The 24,602-nt window shown below is 42.4% G+C and overlaps 1 protein-coding gene across 10 annotated transcripts in view; it reads left to right on the top strand.

The window, feature by feature from the left end:
- The first annotated feature begins 287 nt into the window (after positions 1-287).
- BICD1 (BICD cargo adaptor 1) overlaps positions 288-24,602 on the top strand; it is a 133,744-nt gene continuing 109,429 nt past the window's right edge. For 7 of the 10 annotated variants that reach the window (XM_081331438.1, XM_081331437.1, XM_081331435.1 and 4 more), the window contains exon 1: positions 288-1,009. In XM_081331438.1, the coding sequence (XP_081187564.1) occupies positions 797-1,009 (213 nt within the window). In that variant the 5' untranslated portion in view covers positions 288-796. Of the gene's footprint in view, positions 1,010-3,184; positions 3,230-4,451; positions 4,796-24,602 lie in introns of those variants that run through there. The other 3 variants (XM_081331440.1, XM_081331432.1, XM_081331439.1) reach the window with 3 other exon arrangements.

The following is a 24,602-nucleotide window of genomic DNA, read 5'->3' as shown; positions in this document are numbered from 1 at the left end:
CCCTCCCTCCCTCCCTCCCTCCTTCCTTCCTTCCTTCCTTCCTTCCTTCCTTCCTTCCTTCCTTCCTTCCTTCCTTCCTTCCTTCCTTCCTTCCTTCCTTCCTCATTCGATTCCAGGGGATCAGGAGGCTGAAGCTGCACCATATATAGCCAGGGCTGCCTGCTTTTATTGATTGACTTGCATTTCCAGCATCTCCCCCGCCCCCTTTGGCGCTGCAGCGACGGCAGCACCAGCACCAGCGGCAGCCCGGAAAGGGAAAGGGCGAGGGAGAGCAGGTGGGCAGCTGAGAGAGAGAGAGACAGACAGAGAGAGAGACTGCGGAGAAGCTGCCCTGGAGACATGGCGGACCGGGGCCTCTGAATAAGCAAAAATTGAGCGCGGGGGTGGGGAGGGCAACGAAACAGGCTCCCTCCCGATTTCCCCTTTTCCTCCTTCCCCAGCGCAATTATGCTGTCCCGATGCGGAGCGGCCGAAGGACAAACGGTGCAGCAGCTTTGGGGAGCCTTGGACTCCTTCCCCTCGCATCTACTTCTTCATCTTGCATCTCATCCTCTCCCTTGGCCTTAAGCTGAGGTAGCTGGCTGCCTGGCTGCTTCCCAACAACATCCAGGGCGAATTGCTGTCCATCCCTCCATCCATCCGTCGTGTGGCTGCCTTCATCCCTCCCTCGCCCTCCCTTCCACTTCTTCCCATCTGTCTCCATCCTTCTTTCTTCCTCTCATTCTCTATCTCTTTCTCCTGTTCCTCCCCCCTCCTCCCCCCTCCTCCCCTGCTGCCACCACCATCCTCCAAAGCCATGGCTGCAGAAAAGATCTTGGAGACTGTGGATCACTATAAATCTGAGATTGAGCGCTTGACCAAAGAACTGACAGAGACCACCCATGAAAAGATCCAGGCGGCTGAATATGGGCTGGTGGTCTTGGAAGAGAAGCTGACCCTTAAACAGCAGTACGATGAGCTAGAAGCTGAATATGATGTCCTCAAACAGGAGCTGGAGCAGCTGAGAGAGGTGAGTTGGCTTGGAAAACCGGCTGATCTCATTCTTCATTCCTCAATATGGCATCATCTTTTTTTGTTTTCTGTCCTGATTCCTGGCATATGCCATGTATGCTTAAAAAAGAAAGGGAAGGAAAATATCCACCAGATCTCCTTGCTTTGTGGTATTTTCTGAACTATTTCATCTAAAAAGAAGTGTATTGTAGGCCAAACATTTTGAATCTGGATCTATAAGTGTATGATAAGACTGAAATGGCAGTGATTCAAGATACAGGGACCAGCACTGGTCAACAAAGAAGTTTAAAAGTTATTAGGGATCTGACTTTAAATGTATTACTGATCAAAATATGACAATACATGCACCGCTTAACTGTGCATAGACACGACTTTTGGTTTTCTGATATTTGAGGGTAAACATGCATGTTGCACTGAATAGCTTGGTTCATATCAAGAAAAACACATTTAAAAAGAAACATGAACATCTTTACATTTTTAAAAAACTAACAATTCTTTATTACATTTGTTTACATCCTTTTATAATTTACCTGTCAATGGGATACGTCATAGGCATCCATTTGTGTCTAGAAAGATATATTTGTTCTGGGTCAGTCATGTTTGCCTAAAAAGAAACTAATAGGTATCTAATCTGTGCATGTTACTGAGCAATCTGTATTTTTTTGGCATATTATTGAAGAAATACAAGCAAAGATTTATAATCTCATAATGCAGATTGCAGATAGGTATTTATGATAAATTAATCAAATTGTGAATTCTAAATTCATATTTATGTCCGTATATTATATTTTACAAATAATAGAAACCTAAAGGTAAATTCTGATATGCACTAGTATGGGAATAAGTATAACTCAATGAATCTGTGTATGTATGTACTCAATTTTGACAAAAATGCTCATAGAAAACATCAGTGGTAACTGAAATGGCTGGATTCTTCCCTGTGAATATTTACTTATTTAACTGACTTTTTAAATCTTGCCTTTATTACTTTATAAGTAACTCAAGGCAGTGAACATATATATTTCTCCTTCCTCCTTCTATTTTCTCCACAAGAACAAAACAACCCTCTGAGGTGGGCTTGGCTGAGAGTGACCAACCTGAAGTAGCCTAGATGCCTTCATTGCTAAGGCAGGACTAGAGCCAGTGGTGGGATTCAGTCAGTTCGAACCAGTTCGGCAGAACTGGTAGCTAATTTTTTGTTGCCCAGGCCCACAATGGACTTCTGGAAGCGGCATCAACACAGAGAACTGGTTGTTGACATATTTGAATCCCACCACTGACTAGAACTCACAGTCTACTGGTTTGTAGGCCAGTACCTTCACCATTACTCCAAACTGGCAATATTCTTTGGTATGTGGACGCGAGTGAAAATTTGACTTTGTTCCCTCAAAGCTTCTGGGTCCTGGCTCTAAAGTTTAGTAGAAATTTCTGTTTGTGTCTATATCTGTCAGATATGTTGGATTACAACTCTCTCCCACTGAAGATAGTGAACTTGTCGAAGAAAGCTGACTATTGCTGATAGGAACAGAAATTCACCCCACAGGGCTGTTGTAGGGAAAAATAGAAGGAAGAAGGCACATTAGTCATGTTCACTGCCTTTGACTTCTTTATAAAAAATAATAAAGGTGGGATTAACAAAAATCTTTAAAAATCTAATATACATCTATGCAATGAGGTCAGCTAGATGACAACATAAATCATATGGACTGATCTTGAACATTTAGAAGGATTGGATTGGATTAGTACTTGATTTGGACACCACCTGGAAATGCTAAGATTATAGGAAACTGGAAGTTGAAAAACATTTTGCACATGATCAGTGGAAATGACTTCACCATGGCCAGGAAAGCTAGCTACATGGATTGTCTGTGAAGTCATCATGAGTCAAGTTAGACTTGAAGGAGACTTTATGAAATAAAAGTTACATAGATGTTAGTTGCTAAAGTGAAATGGATTAGTATAATATCAAAGGACGGGGTGGGGGAGAGGTTGCACAATTGCTGGCAGTGTGTAGTCTGGATGAGAAAAGGATCAGAGTGTAAGATAAGTCCTACCATTAGGCATATGATAGCTCCAGGGAAAAACAAGGCATTGCTGAGTAGTTCATCAGGAGCAAGAGAATGACTAGGCAGGTTGGCATGGAGAAGGATGACATACCATATTGATAAACCAGGAGGTGAAGAAAAAGGAAGATCATTTCCAGTGGCAACCTGAATATGTGAGTAATGAAGAAAATTCTCAATGCATGGGAAAAAAGGTAAATCCAATGTGTTTACTGTTGGTGTACTATATCCTGTCTGTAGTAATATATAGTTCATTTTCATTCATAAAGAATCATCACGGTGATGCTTGGATGTTGCTATATAAAGAGGTCTCATTGGTCTTTTATTTTAGAAATGGCAGTGGTGATTTTATAATTTTACATATAATTCTCAGCATTTTCATAAAGTAGTATAGGTAGTCCCCGACATATGACCACAATTAAGCCCCAAATTTATGCTGCTAAGTGAGACAGTTGTTAAGTGAAAGTTGCCCCGTTTTACAAACTTTCTTCCCACAGTTAAATGAATCATTGCAATTGTTAAGTTAGCAACACAGTTGTTAAGTGAATCTGGCTTCCTCATTGACTTTGCTAATCAAAAGTCACAAAAGGGGATCACATGTCCCCCTTTTAGGCAACCTTCGTACTGTAAATATGAGTCAGTTGCCAAGCATCTGAATTTTGATCATGTAACCATGTTGATGCTGCAACTGTTGTAAATGTAAAAGTGAAAAATGTCACTTTTTTCCATGCCATTGTGACTTGGTCACTAAATGAACTGTTGTAAGTCGAGGACTACCTGTAATTTCTGATATTAAAATCCATTGTACCAAAATAATATATATAAATACAATAGATCAACTAGCATTTTGCTTGACATGCCCACAATAAAGAGACATGCATTGGTTGAATGCAAAGTGTAAAAGAAAAGTTAGCGAGCCTATTTTATAAAGTGATACTTATATTTCTTCTAAAATATTTTCTCTAAACGTGACTGCATTGCTTAAAAACAAAATAAAGTGTTTTTTTCATGTCTTTGTGTAAATATCATGCAGATATATTTAGATTTACTCTGCTGATTTGATTAAAGCCGTTAAGATTTCTTTAACTGATAACCTTATTTATATGCACTAAAAACAGCAATGTGATATTTTTTAGTTTAACTGATTGTGTTAAAAAATTAACTGGTCTGAAATACAATCAAGTAAAATGGGATTGAATTAATAGCTTGATAAACCTTATCAGTTTTGGAAGTAATCTTCTAATTGGATTTACCCTGTGATAATCCAGTCTTAGCACTGCATTTATACAATGTACAGTATGTATTATAGAGCTACACAAACCTTATAAAAACTGCAGAGAGAACTTGCACGGCTTATTAGTTTTCTACTGCTCATAGGTTTTCTATTGGGTGAAGTACTTCTCAATACATAAAGCAAAGAAGTCTAACCTTGTTGACTTTCAGAATTGTGGACTTCAACTCCCAGAATTCCCCAGCCAGGCATGCTCCTCAGTGACTATCTTTGCATGTGTATGCTTGCACAGCCACTTTGCACCCTGCAGAGGCATCTGGAAGTAATTTAAGAAGCAGCTGAATTAACCAGAAAAAAAAGGATACAGCTTATTTTTATTGGCGTGAAATAATTCTGGTACTGTTGTCATAAGTTTGCTTATTTATTTATTTATTTATTTATTTATTTATTTATTTATTTATTTATTAATAAATAAGTTTTGTAAGACGTATTTGTAAGGCTCTGGGTGGTGCCCTTCGTGGATAATCCTCTCTTCACCTGCTGCATTCTTGTGTTTATTTATTTGTATACTTACAGTCCATCACAAGCATTCTGGGACCCTCTTGGATCTCTTTCTTCCTTGAGGCTGCATTCTTCAGCCCCAGTGAATTCACCAGGAGTTCATTTTGTATACAAACATCTGCAGTAGGTCTGCAGATGTTTTAGCTTTCTGGGAAGAGCAGAGCAAAGGGCTGCTGTGTCAGCATCTATGTCATTCCATAGGCATAGGGGATAGAAAGTGGCTGATTTTATTGGGTACACCATGGCTTACTGATTGAGCCTCGACACAGTGAACTCCCATTGTTGAGTTGGTCTTATAGTGGTTGCCATTTAGCCTCAACAATGAAGTCCTCAACTTTTTTGCCACTCTTTTTGTTTTAATTGACATCTGACTCATCAGTGCCAACTCACTAGTGCCATACCAATGTTGTTGTGATAGAATTTTAATCTTACATCATAAGGTAAAGGTAAAGGTTCCCCCACACATGCGTGCTAGTCGTTTCCAACTCTAGGGGCCGGTGCTCATCTCCGTTTCAAAGCCGAAGAGCCAGCGCTTGTCCGAGGACGTCTCCGTGGTCATGTGGCCGGCATGACTAGACGCCAAAGGCACACGGAACGCTGTTACCTTCCCACCGTAGTGGTCCCTATTTTTCTACTTGCATTTTTACGTGCTTTCGAACTGCTAGGTTGGCAGAAGCAGGGACGAGTAACAGGCGCTCACTCTGTTACGCGACACTCGGGATTCGACCCGCCAAACTGCCGACCTTCAGATCGACAAGCTCAGCGTCCTACATACACAAACAAAAAAACACATATACACACTCCACACAGACTGACTGACTGATTGATTGATTGATTCATTCATTCTTAGACCTTTAGGGATTATATTTAGACAAATTTCTTAATAAAAGATGTGCTTTGAATGAAAGAAGCATCCACCTTAGCCTGCATAGAAAGTTAAACTTCAGTTAACCTCAAGATATATACTTACTCCCTAAACTCCAATTTCTATTAGAAATGGTTAAGCAGAGAGAATGCAGAAGCTTCTTGTTGTGATAAGGAACACCCAAGATGTGCATATGTTCTAAATGTAAAACCGCCAAGCTATGTATTTCAACCTATACTGCATATTAGCCAGCTAATAAATCTATCTATCTCTTTCTCTCTTTCTCTCTCTCTCTCCTTTCCTCCCTCCCTCCCTCCACACACACAGATGCACAAACACAAGCAAACACACACAAACTCACATCTTTCATTGTTCAGGGCACTTTGAGGGATTGTGCTTCAAATCATCATGTAATGAAATTTATAATACTCTGCTCATCATGTTAACCATTTCCAACATGTTTTGACACAACTTGTAATATTTTCCTTGTGTATGGGTCTCCACACTCAGACCAAAGGATTATTTTGAAGCAACACTGCTGGTTGCCAGAACAGAACAAGTGTATGGCTGTAGGAAAAATACTGTACAATATCTAATTCTAGCAGTTAGGTCAGGTTAAGACAACACCAATTAAAAATGCATGAAAACATAAATGCATGCAAATAGTTCGGGATGAAAATTATAGTATAGTAATACTTTCTCTTTAAAAAGTCATCACAGGCAGCCATGGATTAATGATGATAGCTGGGGCTGGCAACTTCTTTGTTAAGCCCTGTGCTCATAAAGTGAAAAAATCACACGACCATACCGACTTACTATGGCAGTCCCACCAAATTTGGGGACTGTAAGTCCTTTTGTTTGGTGCTGTTGTAACTTTGAATGGTCATTGAATGAATGATATTAAGTGAGGACTACCAGGAAAAAAGTGCTTTACAGATTGGAAGGCCCTGGAAGTAACTAGAACATAGCATATATTGATACCAGAGGCTAAACTAGGTGTGATGTTATAAGCATTGATTAAATTAGGATGACGATGATGATAATGATGATGATAATAATAATAATAGTAATAATAATAGTAATAATAATTGGAAGGGACCTTGGAGATCATCTATCCAATTCCCTGCTCAGGCAGGAAACCCTATACCAAACATGTCAAACATATCAGGACAGTTTTACCATTGCTGGCAATGGGGTGGGTGCGGCTTCCACATGATGCATCCGGCCCATGGGCCGGCAGTTTGACACCCCTGCCCTATACCATTTTAGACAAATGGCTGTCCAGTCTCTTCTTAAAAACTTCCAGTGTTGGAGCATTCACAGCTTCTGGAGGCAAGTTGTTCCACTGATTAATTGGTCTAACTGTCAGTAAAATTCTCCAGCATGATAGACGGAGAATCCACAAATGGGTTAACTCTGTCTTCCTGCCCAATTGGACTAAGTCAGTCAAACTTGCCATGCCTCTCCTGGGCCAGGACACCTCCCAGTCATGACTTAGTCTGTGCCCAGAATAGACATGGTAATTTTGGCTCCCAGAATCTTGCGGAGTCATCTCTTCTGAGTAATTAAGCAGGTCATATATATTTTTTCCCCTTCGTGGATTCTTCAATTAGATAGCATTCTTCTCAGGATACGCAGTTTGCTTTTCTCCTTCCAGCTGTAGCTCTGATGGAGCTTCAGCCTTCCGGACAACTGTTTCACTGTTGCAAGTCCGTGGGGAAGGTTTCTCAATTAGATAGCTTTCGCTGTAGTTCTTTTCAAGATCTTATCTTTCTCTCAGAAGCCCCAGGCTGTTCTTTTGTGGCATGCTAGTTGTGGCCGCCATTTTGAATTCCAGCTTACCAGCAGCTGGCCAAGAGGAGGCTCTTCATCAGAAAGCCTTTTTAAAGTGCGTTGATAGCATCAGAGGCACGCGAAGACTCTCAGAACTGCCTGCCTTCTCTCCTGAATTAAGCGGGAAGGACAGGTTGCTTCTCTTTTTTTCACTATCAGCAGAAGGAGGGGGGAGATTTCAGCCCCACCCACCCCCACCCCCCAAAAAAACCCCACAGACTTCAAAGGTGCTTACCTTGCTTTCCAGCTCAGGGAAGTTGGTCCCTGAGCCTCTGGTCAGTTCGCAGGGGTCCTTTTTCAGGCTCTTCCTCTCCCAATCATTGCAGAGGGTTCTGAGTTCAGATTCCTTCTGACTGTAGCACAATCATTGTTTGCCTTGCCCAAAACCTTTCAAAGTGGATGGTCAAGTACAGGAGGCTTCAACTGTAGCTCTAGCCTCAACCTAGCAGTCTAATTCTCGATTCCAACAGAAGATGTGTGTTGGCCATGCCATTCTTGGCCTCGCCACCACCAACTAGGACTAGTGAGCTGGCTGTTATCACCGAGGTGATCTGTCGCCACTAGGTTTCTACATGTGAGCTGGCTGTTATCACTGAGGTGATCCGCCACCACAGTAGACTTGGCCTGTGCTCCAAAGGTGCTTCAACTGGTCTTAAGTCCATCAGGAGCTTTGCAGGTGTCCCAGTTGTCCATTAAGTTGGTCCTGCATCCACCATTGCCATAGAATACTTATTGATCCCTGGGAGTGGCACACAGCCTCAGATCAGTATTCTGCTCCTCTGTTTGAGATCCCCCTCAGCATTCCACTGAGATATCTCCCAATTGTGATGGCAGACAACACCACACCTCAGGCTTGACACGGTGCCCCCAACACTCCTGCACAATCAAAGCATAAGTCCTCCAATCCGGAGGCTGCTGGAAAGCTCAAGGCCAAAGCCAAGGCCATCTCTGGCAAAAGGTCCTCCAAGGTGGCAGAGAAAGAGGCCAGCAGGAAGCACCAGGCCTTAGAAAGGCAGTTTGCCAAGGCCCAGAAACAGGGCACGATGGGTGCTGAACAAGTCTCTTCTCCTCTGGTAGAAGAATCTGTATTTGGGCCACAGCTTGCTCCTCCTCCCTCGTCTGCCCAGAGGATCTGGTCTCCAGAGGGGGATGATGATGACCAACCTTATCTTCCCAGGGCTGAGCAGGAGCAGATGGTTTCCTTTACCCAGGGACCAGGTATTCGACTGACACCTCCAGTCCCAAGAGCAATGCAGTCCAGGCCTGAGGCCACCTTTATGCCCACAGCAGCTGGGCTTCGGCCCTCAGAGGCACAGGGAGTGTGGTCGCCGGAGCAGTTTCAGGCTCTGATCTCCCAGGCGGTCGCCCAGGGATTGGCCTTACAATGTCAACAAAGGTATGCACCCAAATCAGTGGCCTCAATGACACCGCCTTATCTCCCCCAGTTGGGAGCACCAGAATATTCTGACCCTATTTTTCCCACCTGGTCTCCTGGCAGCGGAGTATCTTTTTCTGAGGAGTACGACCCGATGGAAATGCCGCTCTTGGAGGATGAGGATCTTACTCCGGACCCTCCTCCCTTTGTTGGTCTATTCAATCCGGCGCTCTTTAAATCTCTGCTTCATAAGGCCAGCGCTACTGCTAAGATTGGTCCTGACCAGGTTCCCCATCCTGGTTCGTCCACCAGCCAAGATGCAAGGCCGGTATTTTCAGAGCATGTGGTCACTGACCATCACATCCCCTGTCCCCCTCTCTTCTTCAACATGGTACAGAAGCAATGGGGAACACCTGGCACTTTTCCCTCTCCAGGGGTGATGGACAAGAAGCTCTTTAATGTTGATCTGGCCTTGTTGGAAGTGCTAGCGGTTCCTTCTGTAGATGAACCTCTGACTCCACTCTTCTTCTCTATGGTGTCCAGTGATATGGCTGAGACCTTGAAGGTGGATGACAGGAAATCTGAATTTTCCTTCCGCAGGACCCACCAGGGCTCAGCACGGGCGGTGAGAGTGGCCACATCCACCTCTTTCTTTGCCAGAATCTCCCTTCTCTGGCTCCGCCAACTTCAGGCCAGAGTACCCCTGGAGGAAGTCCGAATGCACCAGGACTTAGCCAAGTTAGTGGCTGCTTCGGAGTACATGGCAGACACATCTCTACATGCCACCAGGTTCTCTTCTAGGGCCATAGCCTACAATGTTACCACTCAAAGACTTCTGTGGCTCAAACACTGGCGAGTGGATGTTAAATCCAAGTGGCGCTTGGCAGCTGCCCCTTACCATGGTGGTCAGCTTTTGGGGGAGGCCTTGACAGCTTATTTGGTGGAAAACAAGGAGAAGCATAAGGTGATGTCTTATCTTTTTAGATGGGCAGATAGATGGCCTACCCCGTACGTCCACAGACAATTTTTCCAGTCTGGGTCAGGATCGGAGTTTGCTCAGCCCCCCCCATTCCTTCCCTCCCAGGTCTGACCATCAATTCGACCGACTGGGAACCAGAAAAAGACCCAAGTCACAATTCCAAGCAAAGCGGCCTTTTCGAGGCACGAGGGGCCATCCCTTCAGAAAATCTAAATGACTTCAGGGCGATCTCCCCAATTGGTGGCAGACTGATGTTGTTTGTTCAAAAATGGGAGACCACCACCACAGATGCTTGGGTCCTCAACACTTATCAAGAGTGGTCTGTCCCTAGAATTCATGTCTGTCCCCCCACAGTGCTTCATTCCTTGTCCGCTATCAAAAAATGTGGTAAGGAAGGCTCTCATGTCAGAGGCTATTCAGCACCTCTTAGAAATAAGGGCCATAGAGCCAGTCCCGGATGGGCAGCTAGGAAGGGGGTTCTATTCCATCCTCTTCATTGTTCTGAAGACGTCTGGAGGATGGAGGGCAATACTCGATATAAAGGGGCTGAACGCTCATCTCGCATACATGAAGTTCAAGATGCAAACACTACAGTCCATCTTGGCCAGCATCAGGAGGGGAGACTTCCTGATGTCCATCGACCTCACAAAAGCATACCTTCACATTCCCATCCTTCCCGCCCACCGGAGGTTCCTCAGGTTTTGCTAAAAGACTTACTATTACCAGTACAGAGCCTTGCCATTTGGCCTTTAATAGGCCCCAAGAGTGTTTTCAAAGATCTTGGTGGCGCTGACTGTGCATTTGAGGTTCGTCCCCATACGCATCCAGTGCTATCTGGATGACATTCTCATCCAGTCCCTATCAGTCCAGGAGGCTCAATCGGATCTGGCTTTGTCTATCAAGACTCTCCAGGACCACAGTTTCTCGGTGAACTTCAAAAGAGCCAGACTCAACCCACCTTCTTCATTTGGGCGGAGTCATAGACACTGAACTGTGCATGGTCTGTTTATCTCAGGACCATCAGAACAGCATCAGAGCCCTGGTCCTTCAGGTCCAGAGGGAGCGTGTAGTTACCCTGGCCGTTCTTTCCCAACTGTTAGGGAAGTTGGTTTCCTGCATGGGAATAGTCCCATGGGCCAGACTACATTCCAGGGACCTGCAATGGTTTTTGCTCCCGTTTCAGAGACTGGATACCAGCTCCTCCAACCAAAGGGTAAGGGTTCCGTCTCAGACCCTAAACTCCCTCCAGTGGTGGACCTCGCCAGAGGTAGCCAGGGGCTCTTTGTTCCAGGAGCCCTTTAGGATCACCCTGACTACAGACACCAGCCTGTTTGGCTGGGGGGCGCATCTAGGATCTCAGTTGGCTCAGGGCCGGTGGTCCGGGTCCGACCTGAAGCACAACATAAATTGGTTGGAGCTCAGAGCCATACATCTGGCCCTATGCCACTTCTGCAACAGGGTGGCGAGACAACATGTTCTGGTCCTCACGGACAACGTAGCAGCAAAAGCCCATGTGAACCAGCAAGGGGGTACCCGTTCCAGGTCCCTTGGGCAGAGACCAACCTCTCATTACTCAGGGCCGAGCATATCTTGGGGGAAGCAAATCAGCAGGCGGGCTTTCTCAGCAGGTCGATAGTGGATCACTCTGAATGGCGCCTGCATCCCGGTCTCTTCGAGGAGATATTGGAGAGGTTAGGTCATCCCAGCAGTCATCCGCACATTACTGCAAGAGCGGGCAGAGGTGATACTTGTTGCATCACACTGGCCAAGACGGCTGTGATTTGTCAACCTCGTGAGTCTGTCAATCTCTCCCCCATGGAGGATCCCTCCAGATTGTGTTCTACTCAGCCAGGGAGCTCTGCATCATCCAGAACCCCAGTGGCTCCAGTTGACCGCTTGGCACTTGAACAGCAGTTCCTGACATATGAGTCTTATTCATTGGAGGTAATTACGATGATTCAGGCCTCCAGATGGCCTACAACAAACAGGATCTATGACTCCACTTGGAAGAGTTTCTGTAGTTGGTGTGATAAGAACCAGTTAGATCTTTCAGCTATTACTATCCCAAGGATCTTGGACTATTTATTGGAGGGGCTTAACAAGGGCTTGGTGCCCAATACCATTCACTGACAAGTAGCAGCTCTCTCCACCATATTTACTTGGGGCAATTCAGAGGCATTGGCTCAACATTCTATGGTACGCTCATTTCTCAAAGGAGCGACCAACACCACACCTCCAGTGGTTCACTGGTATCCCTCTTGGGATTTGTCATGGGTCTTGCAGGCCCTTACCTCTCCTCCATTTGAACCCATCAGGACCTGTACTCTGTGGTTCTTGACAATTAAGGTGGCCTTTTTGATAGCTGTCACGTCGGCTAGATGCATTTCTGAAGCTCTCTTTGTTTCCTTTCAACCCTCTACTATGGGGCAGAAGGTTTCTGCCTCCACTATAAGCAGGTGGATCAGGGCTTTTATTGCAGGGGCTTGCCAATCTCATTCCCTGTCAGTTCTCAGGCATATCACTGCTCACTCCACTCTTAGTGCTGCAACTTCTGTGGCTTGGACAACACAGGCGTCCATTGAGGACATTTGTAGGGCGGTGACATGGTCCTCGCCTTCCCCTTTCATGAGGCATTATAAACTGGATAGGTTTGCCTCCACAGACGCCTCATTTGGTCGGAGAGTGCTGCAACAGGTAGTGCCACAGGGTGGGACACAGGCCCAGACGGATTCTCTCCCATAGGGACAGGGCAGCTTTGGTATGTCCCATTTGTGGATTCTACATCTATCATGCTGGAGAAGGGGCGTTGTCTTACCTGAACACCTTTTCTCAGTATGATGATGGAGAATCCACACCCACCCCTTAGTGTCCGTCAGGTCCTATGTCAGGGGTATGGGAGCTAACACGTCAGACTGTCGTCATTTGCTTCGCCTTTGTCGTGACTGGGAGGTGTACTGGCCCAGGAGAGCGTGGCAAGTTTGACTGACTTAGTCTAATTGGGCAGGAAGAAAGAGTTAACCCATTCATGGATTCTCTATCATCATGCTGAGAAAAGGCGTTCAGGTAAGACAACGCCCCTTCTTCTTAGTTCCAGGTTGCTTCTCTCTTTGGTTAGTTTCCATCCATTGCTTCTTGTCCTGCCTTCAGGTGCTTTGGAGAATAGCTTGACTCCCTCTTCCTTGTGGCAGCCCCTGAGATATTGGAAGACTGCTATCATGTCACCCCTCGTCCTTCTCTTCATTAAACTAGGCATACCCAATTCCAACAACTTTATATGTTTTAGCCTCCAGTCTCCTAATCATCTTTGTTGCTCTTCTCTGTACTCTTTCTAGAGTCTCAATATCTTTTTTACATTGTGGTGACTGAAACTGGATGCAGTATTCCAAGTGTGACCTTACCAAGGCATTGTAAAGTGGTATTAACACTTCACGTGATCTTGATTCTATCCCTCTGTTAATGCAGCCTAGCACTGTGTTGACTTTTTTGGCAGCTGCAACACACTGCTGGCTCATATTTAAGCAATTGTCCACTAGGACTCCAAGATCCCTCTCACAGTTGCTACTATTGTGCAAGATTCCACCTATATTATACCTGTGCATTTGGTTTTTCTTGCCTAAATGTAGAACCTTACTTTTTTCACAATTGAGTTTCATTTTGTCAGATAGTGCCCAATGTTCAAGCCTGTCAAGATCCTTCTGTATCTTAAGCCTGTCTTCTGGAGTGTTGGCTATTCCTGCCAGGTTGGTGTCATCTGCAAATTTGATGAGTTTCCCATCTATCCCCTCTTCCAAATCATTGATGAAAATGTTGAAGAGCACTGGGCCCAGAACAGAGCCCTGGGGCATCCCACCACACACTTCCCTCTATGTAGATACAGTTCCATTGAGGACTACATGCTGAGTACAGCCAGTCAGCCAGGTACGAATCCATCTGGTGGTGATGCTGTCTAACCCTCATTTTTCTATCTTATCAAGTAATAGGTTGTGGTTTACTATATCAAATGCCTTACTGAAGTCCAAGTAAATTATATCCACTGCATTCCTCTGCTCCACTAATTTTGTCACCTGGTCAAAGAATGCAATAAGATTTGCATTCTTGGGTTTTGGTAATAATTTTGTTTGCCTCTAGGTGTTCACTAATTCATTGCTTGATTATCTTTCCCAGAATCTTCCCAGGTATTGAGGTCAGGCTGATACATCTGTAGTTTCCTGGATATGTTTTTTCCCCTTTTTTGAAGATGGGAACTGCATCAGCTCTTTTCCAGTCCTCTGGTAGTTCCCCAGTGCTCCAGGATCTTTAGAAGATATACTGTAGTTCAGTGGTTCTGAGATCACATCTACCAGTTCCTTCAGAACCTTGAGGTGTAATCCATCTGGTCCTGGTGATCTGAACTCATCTAGGGTGGACAGGTGTTCACTTACCATTTTTTTGCGTATCTTAACGTGTTTGTAATCTGTTTTTTACGGTACTGTTTTTGATAGGTTGGACTGTTTTTTCCCTTTGTGTAAAGAAGGTTGCAAAAATTGAGTTAAGTAGTTGTGCTTTCTCCCTGTTGCTTGGCACCTTCTTTCCATTTTTTCTCACTAATGGACTAATCATTTCCTTAACTTTTTTCTTGTTTTTTACATGTTGAAAGAAGCTTTTTTGTTGTTACTTTTTTACTTTTGTTGCAAGCCTTAGTTCATTTTGAGCCTTAGCTTTCCTCAAATCATGTTTGAAGGCTTGGGCTATTTGCTCATATTCTGCATTAGTTATGTGCCCCTCTTTCCACATTTTATATTTGTCCTTTTTGTCTTTCAATTTATTAGAGAGTTCTTTATGCAGCCATGATGGTTTCTTTTGAGAGCTGTTATTTTTCTTCTTCATTGGTATTGTGCTAGACTGGGCTTTTATAATCTCACTTTTCAAAATTTCCCAAGCTTCTTGACTTGTTTTCCCCTTGAGGATTCTCATCCGTGGAATTTTTCCCAAGCTCTCTCTAAGTTTATTGAAATTAGCCCTCTTAAAGTCCAATTTATTAAAATGCAGCCTGTAATATTTTTCCTTATGCAAATAGGATTTTCAGAGTTTTCCAGAACAGTGGGCTATAGGAAATTTTAGCTCCCCCTTTTGATTTAATGCTGTTCTGCCCTTTTTTAATTGCTACTTATATTTTTAAAACTTCAGCATTAGTTATAGTCATATAGTTGACATGTTTAGCTTTCTCTCTAATTTTGTTTAAAAAAATCTTATTCAAGAATGGATACTTCCTCCTTATGCCTCCTTATGCTATTATTTTATTTACGAAGTATGGTTGTGTTTTTCTTAAGTCTATAATTGATATCTCACTTAACAACTGTGGCAAGGAAAGTTGTAAAATGGGGCAAAACTCACTTAACAAATGTTTCACTTAACAACAGAAATTTTGGGGTCAATTATGGTCGTAATTATGATTGTCAGTTATGGACTACCTGGATGTGTTTTCCCAGGATTTTATGGGAACCACACAAGACAGCTCCATAGGAATAGATTAGCTGTTTCACCCTGTTCCTCCTAAATGTTATGGGCATACCCACAAATCACATTTTGTCCTTCAAATCTGGATTACTGCACAGCCGTACAGAAAAATATCTAAATATTTTCTGAGAGTTTGGAAGAAGTATAGACATAAGTTAAGTTGCAAGATACCATTGTGGGCAATTCCAAAACACGCAATAGAAAATATACATGCTGGCTTCAAACATGATGTGACTACGTACAAGGAGATCCTTAGCTTGGAAAGAAATGTTTGGTGTTTGAAATCATATAGCCTCTTGCGAGATGAGAAGGTTGTTCAAAATTGGTTTCAATATACTCAGTTACGGGCCAGGTGGAAAGAAGATCAGAAAAATGGATTTACAATGACTGATGAAAATTTGATAAAGCAAATTAGAAATCAGGGACCAGCACATATCAAACGGATATATCTTGCATTGATAGAGATTGACTCAGAAACAGAGCTTGTTAAGGATTGTATGATAAAATGGGCCCAAAACATCCAGGAAGTTATCACAATGGACACCTGGGAAAAGATTTGGGTGAGGAACGTAAAATTTACTCAAGCTCAAAATCTAAGGGAGAACTTTTACAAAATGTTTTATAGATGGCATTTAGATCCTAAAAAGCTTGCAAGTATGTATCCGAATTATCAGCCTAAATGTTGGAGGTGCAGAGATGAAGATGCAACATATTTTCACATATGGTGGACATGTAAGAAGGTTAAGGCTTTTTGGATAAAAGTCTGGTGGAATATGCAGAAGATTTTTAAACAGAGGATAAAGTTTTGTCCGCAACTTTTTTTGTTGGGAATAATTGCAGACGCTACAGTTGTGGACACTAAGTTGATGTTGAACTTAATTACGGCAGCAAGACTTTTGATAGGCCAATATTGGAAGAAAGAGGAACTGCCGACCATAGAAGAGTGGACTTTAAAGGTTTCCGACCTGGCAGAGATGGCGAAGATTTCGGCCTATTTGAAAGATCACTCGCAAGAACGCTATATTATGGAATGGAGAAAATGGATTGAGTTTATCCAGATCAAGTATAGGGTTAAGAAGTTTTATGTAGCATTTGAATGAGTCTTCTTTCGTATTTTTTTCTTTTTTTTTCTTTCTTTTCTTTTCTTATTTTAGCTTCTTTTTACATATATTTGATATTATTAAGGCTTGTCTTATCCTATATAAGCTAGAGAGTGTTGGATTTTAGAGTTTATAGTTGTTAGCATATGATTGTTTATGATTGCTTTTTATATATATACCTTGTATTTAGCTCTGGGAAGTCGGGGGGGGGAGGGGGGGAGGGGAGGGGGGGAGGTAGGGGGGGAGGAGGGAGGGGGAAGGGGGGATTTTTAAAGGAAAATTGTACTTTAAAACTTTTCAATAAAAAAAAAGAAAAATATCTAAATAAAGCTAGAAATGTGTCAGCAGTTCTCTGAACTAAAATTGTTGACTTGGGAGACAATATATTTAGACTGTGGTATGCCATTTACTACACAGAGTTGGCTTTCTGTATAATGGGGCAACTGATGTTTTCAGCCTTTTTCCTTGAAGCTAAATAATGAATGGTCTGTTTTAAAAGAGGGGATGCAATTTATATTTTTTCAGGGACAAACATCTTCAAAATAGCATAAGACATAAACCTGGGAGCAAAAATTGCAGTAATTCTGCCAGTTTCAGCCAAGAAAATACTATATGTGCACTGCCTGTGTGATGTTTTCAAAAGCAGTGTTCTAAAACTGAATTACATAAAAGGAAAATGAGTTTTTGAAAGTCCTGAACATTTTTAAAAGGACTCACATTACCTTATGAAGGTGATTTTGTGTATAAGATTACATGTGCATACATATCAAGTTACATTTAAGGCACTTTCCCTGAATAAATGCCTAATGCTTGTAACAAATGGCAGCAAAAGCTGATCTTGCTTCACTAAAAAAAACTAAGCAAGATCAGATATGGATAATTCTTGGGTGGGTGACTATCTGCAGTTCAAGGGCTAGAGGTGTCCAGTATTTGGATCTGAAGCAAGCAAGGATGCTTAAGATTTTGCATAGCAGATTTTCCTTAAAGTTGCAGCTTCTTTAAAAAACACCTGACAGATACAGGGAGAGTACTCACACTGGATTCAAAGTGTTAGGCTTCCCTTAATTAACAGTATAAAAAAGTCTTCAAAAATAAGACCAAGGTAAAAGGTAAAGGTAAAGGTTCCCCCACACATGCATGCTAGTCGTTTCCAACTCTAGGGGCTGGTGCTCATCTCCGTTTCAAAGCTGAAGAGCCAGCGTTTGTCCGAGGACGTCTTCATGGTCATGTGGCCGGCATGACTAGATGCCAAAGGTGCACAGAACACTGTTACCTTCCCACCGTAGTGGTCCCTATTTTTCTACTTGCATTTTTACGTGCTTTCGAACTGCTAGGTTGGCAGAAGCTGGGACAAGTAACAGGCGCTCACTCTGCTACACGCCACTCGGGATTCAACCCGCCAAATTGCCGATCTTCTGATCGACAAGCTCAGCGTCCTAACCCACTGAGCCACCGCATCCCTAAGGACCAAGGACACAGCCTCAATTGGCCAATCACTCAATTTATTTTGTTCAGAGACCGGCAAAACAGTTCTTTGAAAAAAGAGTCAGACTTAACTCACTGAATATCAACGCAGCCTATATAGCACAGAAATTTGTTAGAATTAAACAAGCTATAACATCATATAACAATACAAGCAAAATTGCAAATTTAAGAATTTTGGCCTTTAAAATTAATATAGTAAGGCATTATGCCATTTGAATTAGACAATTGAATGATTATTTAGAAAAATAGAATGGTAAAATTACTAATCTAAAATATAGAACTATTATAATGTTAAAAACTGTGGAAAAAAGTATACTGCTGATATTGTATTTAGAGAAAATTCAGTCATTTGTAGAAAGGCAAACTCAGTTATATTTACCGTAGAAAAGATATGATGTAATTACTAAAGAGTGTCTGTAACCGCTGCGTATGAAATATGAACCCTGTTTATAATGAAATGAAAATTTGTATTATCTCAGTGATACTGATATGCAGGGTCTGAAGTTTTGCTGGTAAAAAATACAGGAAACCAGAAGTTGCCTTCAAGTTTTATGTTTTTATTCAGCTGAACAAAAAGACAGGCTCCTCTAAATGAGAGCAGCCCCAAAAGACAATAAATCCTTGTATTTATTCTTTCTGGTTACATAAGCAAGCCATCCAGCAAAGCTGACATGCATACGATAAAGATTTCACCATGTAAGTCTGGTATACTGTAGATAAGAGAGCAGAAGTAACAAACATGTTCCCTTTTGGGTGTTTCCCTAAAGATATCGTAGGTTCTTGGGCGGGTTAGGACATTGGGTATTTTCCTTGCTGGCCTTTTATGACCCTGCATCCAGGACTGTGCAAGAGCCCAAAGACAGTAGGGCCATCTGCACATTCACAATTGATATTTCCTATACTGTCCCTCCCCTTCATGGATTACTGCCTTGTCGTGGCGAAGGGGCTTGCGTAATTCAATGAAGCTATAAGCTATGCCGTGCAGGGCCACCCAAGACGGAAAGGTCATAGCAGAGAGTTCTGACAAAACGTGATCCACTGGAGAAGGAAATGGCAAACCACTCCAGTATCTTTGCCATGAAAACCCTATGGACAGTACCAAAAGGCAATACGATATGACGCTGGAAGATGAGCCCCTCAGGTCGGAAGGTGTCCAATATGCTACTGGGGAAGAGGAGAGGGCTAGTACTAGTAGCGCCAGAAAGAATGAAGGGACTGGGCCAAAGCCGAAAGGACGTTCAGCTGTGGATGTGTCTGGTGGTGAAAGGAAAGTCTGATGCTGTAAAGATTTTTTCTCCATAGGAACCTGGAATGTAAGATCCATGAATCAAGGAAAGCTGGACGTGGTCAAACAAGAGATGACAAGACTGAACATCGACATCTTAGGAATCAGTGAACTAAAATGGACAGGAATGGGTGAATCTAATTCAGATGACCATCAGGCAAGAATCCCTCAGAAGAAATGGAGTAGCCTTCATAGTCAATAAAAGAGTAGGAATAGCAATACTGGGATACAATCCTCAAAATGACAGAATGAACTCAGTTCGAATCCAAGGCAAACCATTCAATATCACAGTAGTCCAAGTCTATGCCCCAACCACCAGTGCTGAAGAGGATGAAATTGACCGGTTCTATGAAGCCCTACAGCACTTTATAGAACTAACACCAAAAAATGATGTCCTTATCATCATGGGGGATTGGAATGCTAAAGTAGGAAGCCAAAAGATAAGCGGAATAACAGGCAAGTTTGTCCTTGAAGTACAAAATGAAGCAGGGCACAGGCTGATAGAATTTTGTCAAGAGAATACGATGGTGATATCAAACACTCTTTTCCAACAACCCACGAGACACCTCTACACATGGACATCACCAGACGGTCAACACAGAAATCAATTGACTATATGCTCTGCAGCCAAAGATGGTGAAACTCTGTACAGTCAGTAAAAACAAGACCAGGAGCTGACTGTGGCTCAGACCATGAGCTTCTCATCGCAAAGTTTAGGCTTAAACTGAATAAAGTAGGGAAAAGCACTAGGCCACTCAGGTATGAATTAAATCATATCCCTGTTGAATATACAGTAGAGGTGACAAATAGATTTAAGGAATTAGATCTGATAGACAGAGTGCCTGAAGAATTATGGACAGAGGTTCGCAACATTGTACAAGAGGTAGCAACCAAAACCATCCCAAAGAAAAAGAAATGCAAGAAAGCAAAATGGCTGTCTGAGGAAGCTTTGCAAATAGCTGAGGAAAGGAGGGAAGCGAAAGGCAAGGGAGAAAAAGAAAGATACGCCCAATTGAATGCAGAATTCCAGAGAATAGCTAGAAGAGATAAGAATGCCTTCTTAAATGAACAGTGCAAAGAAATAAAAGAAAACAATAGAATAGGGAGGACCAGAGATCTTTTCAAGAAAATTGGAGAGATGAAGGGAATGTTTAATGCAAAAATGGGCATGATAAAGGACCAAAATGGCAGGGACCTAACAGAGGCAGAAGAGATTAAGAAGAGGTGGCAAAATTACACAGAAGAACTATACAAGAATGAGCTTAACGTCCCTGATAATCACAATGAGGTGGTCACTGACCTCGAGCCAGACATCCTAGAATGTGAAGTGAAGTGGGCCTTAGAAAAGCTGAGCAACAACAAAGCTAGTGGAGGTGACAGTATTCCAGCTGAGCTATTCAAAATCTTAAAAGACGATGCAGTAAAAGTGCTACACTCAATTTGCCAGCAAATTTGGAAAACTCAACAGTGGCCACAGGATTGGAAAAGATCAGTTTACATTCCAATTCCAAAGAAAGGCAGTGCCAAAGAATGTTCAAACTATCACACCATTGCACTCATTTCTCATGCTAGTAAAGTTATGCTTAAAATCCTACAAGCTAGACTCCAGAAGTATGTGGATCGAGAACTACCAGAAGTACAGGCAGGATTTCGAAGAGGCAGAGGAACTAGAGATCAAATTGCCAACATACGCTGGATCATGGAGAAAGCTAGAGTTCTAGAAAAACATCTACTTTTGCTTCATTGACTATGCTAAAGCCTTTGATTGTATGGATCATAACAAACTGTGGCAAGTTCTTAAAGAGATGGGCGTACCAGACCATCTTATTTGTCTCTTGAGAAACCTATATGTGGGCCAAGAAGCAACAGTGAGAACTGGACACGGAACCACTGATTGGTTCAAAATTGGGAAAGGAGTCCGGCAAGGCTGTATACTGTCACCCTATATTTAACTTATATGCAGAGCACATCATGAGAAAGGCAGGGCTAGATGAATCAAAAGTTGGAATTAAGATTGCCGGAAGAAATATTAACAACCGAAGATATGCAGATGATACCACTCTAATGGCAGAAAGTGAACAGGAACTAAAGAGCCTCTTGTTGCGGGTGAAGAAGGAGAGTGCAAAACGTGGGTTGAAACTTAACATTAAGAAAACCAAGATCATGGCATCCGGCCCTCTCAATTCCTGGCAAATAGATGGGGAAGAAATGGAGGTAGTGACAGATTTTATTTTCCTGGGCTCCAAGATCACTGCAGATGGGGACTGTAGCCAAGAAATTAAAAGATGCTTGCTCCTGGGGAGGAAAGCCATGGCAAATCTAGACAGCACACTAAAAAGCAGAGATATCACCCTGTCAACAAAAGTGCATATAGTCAAGGCTATGGTCTTCCCAGTTGCAATGGGAAGTTGTATGGCAGTGAAAGCTGGACCATAAGAAAAGCTGAGCGCCAAAGAATTAAGGCCTTTGAATTATGGTGCTGGAGAAGACTCCTGCAAGTCCCTTGGACTGCAAGGCGATCAAACCGGTCAGTCCTAGAGGAAATCAACTCTGACTGCTCTTTAGAAGGCCAGATCCTGAAGCTAAAACTCAAATACTTTGGCCACCTAATGAAAAGGAAGGACTCACTGGAGAAGAGCCTAATGCTGGGAAAGATTGAGGGCAAGAGAAGAAGGGGACGACAGAGAATGAGGTGGCTGGATGGAGTCACTGAAGCAGTAGATGTGAGCTTAAATGGACTCCAGAAGATGGTAGAGGACAGGAAGGCCTGGAGGAATGTTGTCCATAGGGTTGCGATGGGTCGGACACGACTTCGCAGCTAACAACAACAAATATTTTTTCTAGCAACCTTCTTGAGAGATTGATTGACTACATTTCTACACACTATTCTTCTCATATGATGTTAAGGCTCCTATCTCTTCAACCAAGCCTCCCCCTTTTTAAGCATTATGCACTTTATATTTCCACCTGCCAATTCATGTTGGGATGGTCCATGAAAAAAAAATATGAAAGAACTTCACCAAATCTAGTAAAATATCTATGTTTGAGCACCAAACAGCCACTGTGAATATATTCATTGATAATTAGGTACATAAGTAGTAGTTGCTTAATAAAAGAGTTATGCTAAAATGATCCATTTGTTTGTAAACATCAGTAAGGAAAGAGTCATGTCTGAATGAGCATGAAAATACTCCATTCTATACCAGTGATTTATTTTATTTCTTTATTTGATTATTTATATCCCGCCTTTATTATTTTTACAAATTACTCAAGGCGACGAACATATCCGACACTCCTTCCTCCTCTTACTTTTCCCACAACAACAGGTGGGTTGGACTGAGAGAATGTCTGGCTTAAGGTCATCCAGCTGGCTTTAATGGCTAAGATGGGACTCCAACTCATGGTCTCTTGCTTTCTAGCCTGGTGCCTTAACCTGTAGACCAAACTAATAATCAAGCAACGAATCAGCAAACACCTAGAGCAGGGGTCGGCAACCTGAAACAGTGAAAGAGCCACTCAGAACCGGTTCCCTCACAAAAGGAAAAACTGGGAGCCGCAAAAAATGTGTGCGCATGGGCGTACATGCGTGCATGCGCAGAACAGGGTTTGAGTGAAGAGTGGAGCCAACGCGAGATACGCACCTACCCTGCATTTTTGAATTGATTGGTTGAACTTTTTTAGTCCCACTTTTTTTTTTGGACTGCACATGGCAGAGGACTGGGAGCCGCAGGAGACGGCTGAAAGAGCCGCATGCGGCTCCGGAGCCGCAGGTTGCAGACCTGTGACCTAGAGGCAAACAAAGTCATAACCAAAAGCCAACATGAGTTTGTTAAAAACAGATCATGCCAGACAAATCTTATTGCATTCTTTAACAAAGTGACAAAATTCTTCTAGTGGACCAGAAGAATGCTGTGGATATAATTTACTTGGACTTCAGTAAGGCATGATAAAGTAGACCACAACCTACTAATGGATAAGATAGAAAAATGTGGGTTAGACAGCAAAAACATCAGATGGATTCGTAACTAGCTGACCAACCGCACTCAACGTGTATTCCTCAATGGAACTGCATCTAGGTGGAGGGTAGATGCAGTTGGTTTTCACTGGTTCAGCAGAACCATACCTAATTTTTTGTTGAGTTCAGCGAACCGGTTATGATAAATCTGTGTTTTCCAGAACATGTCTGGTTTTTGTCCAACTTCCAGGTGGGAAAAAAAAATCCCTCCCCAAAAGTCCAAGAGAGACACAACGCGTTTGATCACGTCACTCAGGTGAAAACTAGGTGGTGCTTCTCAGAGGTAATTTCAGGAATAGACGCTTATCTCTCTAGTTTCCCGATTGGTGCATACGGGAAAGGGGACGAGGCCACCAAGTATTAGCTGGGCTTGTGGCTCTGGAACTTTTTCCAGCGCAACTAATGATGAGCAGGAAAGCTCTTAAAGGATTTCATTCCAAGAACCGGTTGTTAAATTATTTGAATCCCACCATGGTATGTAGCCAACTTTTATGGCCATATGTAGAGTCCCATAGTTGCATAACTGCGATGTACTGCATTTTTGCTGAAAACCAGTGGTTATGCTCCACAGCAAACAAAGGTTTGCTTAATGGCTGAGGATTCACTTAATGACTATGGTGATAGACTTAACAACCAACACAAAAAATCTGGTTGATTATGTAATGACCTGCTTTGCGACTGTCATGACTTACGACCGTAATGGCCAGACTCCATGATGATTGTAAGTCAAGCACTACTTGTATTCTAAAAGTCCTTGGAAACATTTTGGAAACATTTTGGCTATGTGTTATACAAGACCAACAATAATATATATTATTATTGTTGGTCTTATATTCTCATTATTGCTTTTATTGTTCATATTATTTTATTTGTTTTTGAAAGCATTTGATCTCTGAAGAAATGAGATGCAGATCTTTATTTCATTGTTAAAGTGTATTTTCATTTCTACCATTTGAGGATTTCAGTAAACTTTTCCTAGTAAATAGGATCTATTTTCATCCAACACATAAATTACAATAGAAAAGCTTAATCAAAAATTCATATTTTGGAAGTGGCATTTCTTTAGGACACTTATTTGATATGCGAGACATCTCGTATTGATGTCAAAATGTTTCAGGAACTATGATCTGGCTCAGTGTGCAAAAATTATATAATTAAAGACCAGTAAATCAATAGTGAATCTTAAAATTCCATGGCCTCGAAGGTTTATTTAGATAGCTTTTTGCTATTTTAAAGTAAGGAAGGACAGTAAAACATAATAATTTGCATTTACTTTGTGCTTTTTTTAAAAATGGGTTTAGTA

This window comes from Vipera berus (assembly GCF_964194415.1).
Source record: "Vipera berus genome assembly, chromosome: 6".
NCBI lineage: Eukaryota > Metazoa > Chordata > Lepidosauria > Squamata > Viperidae > Vipera > Vipera berus.
The sequence above is the reverse complement of the archived record's forward strand: the minus strand, read 5'-3'. Positions and strand labels throughout refer to the sequence as shown.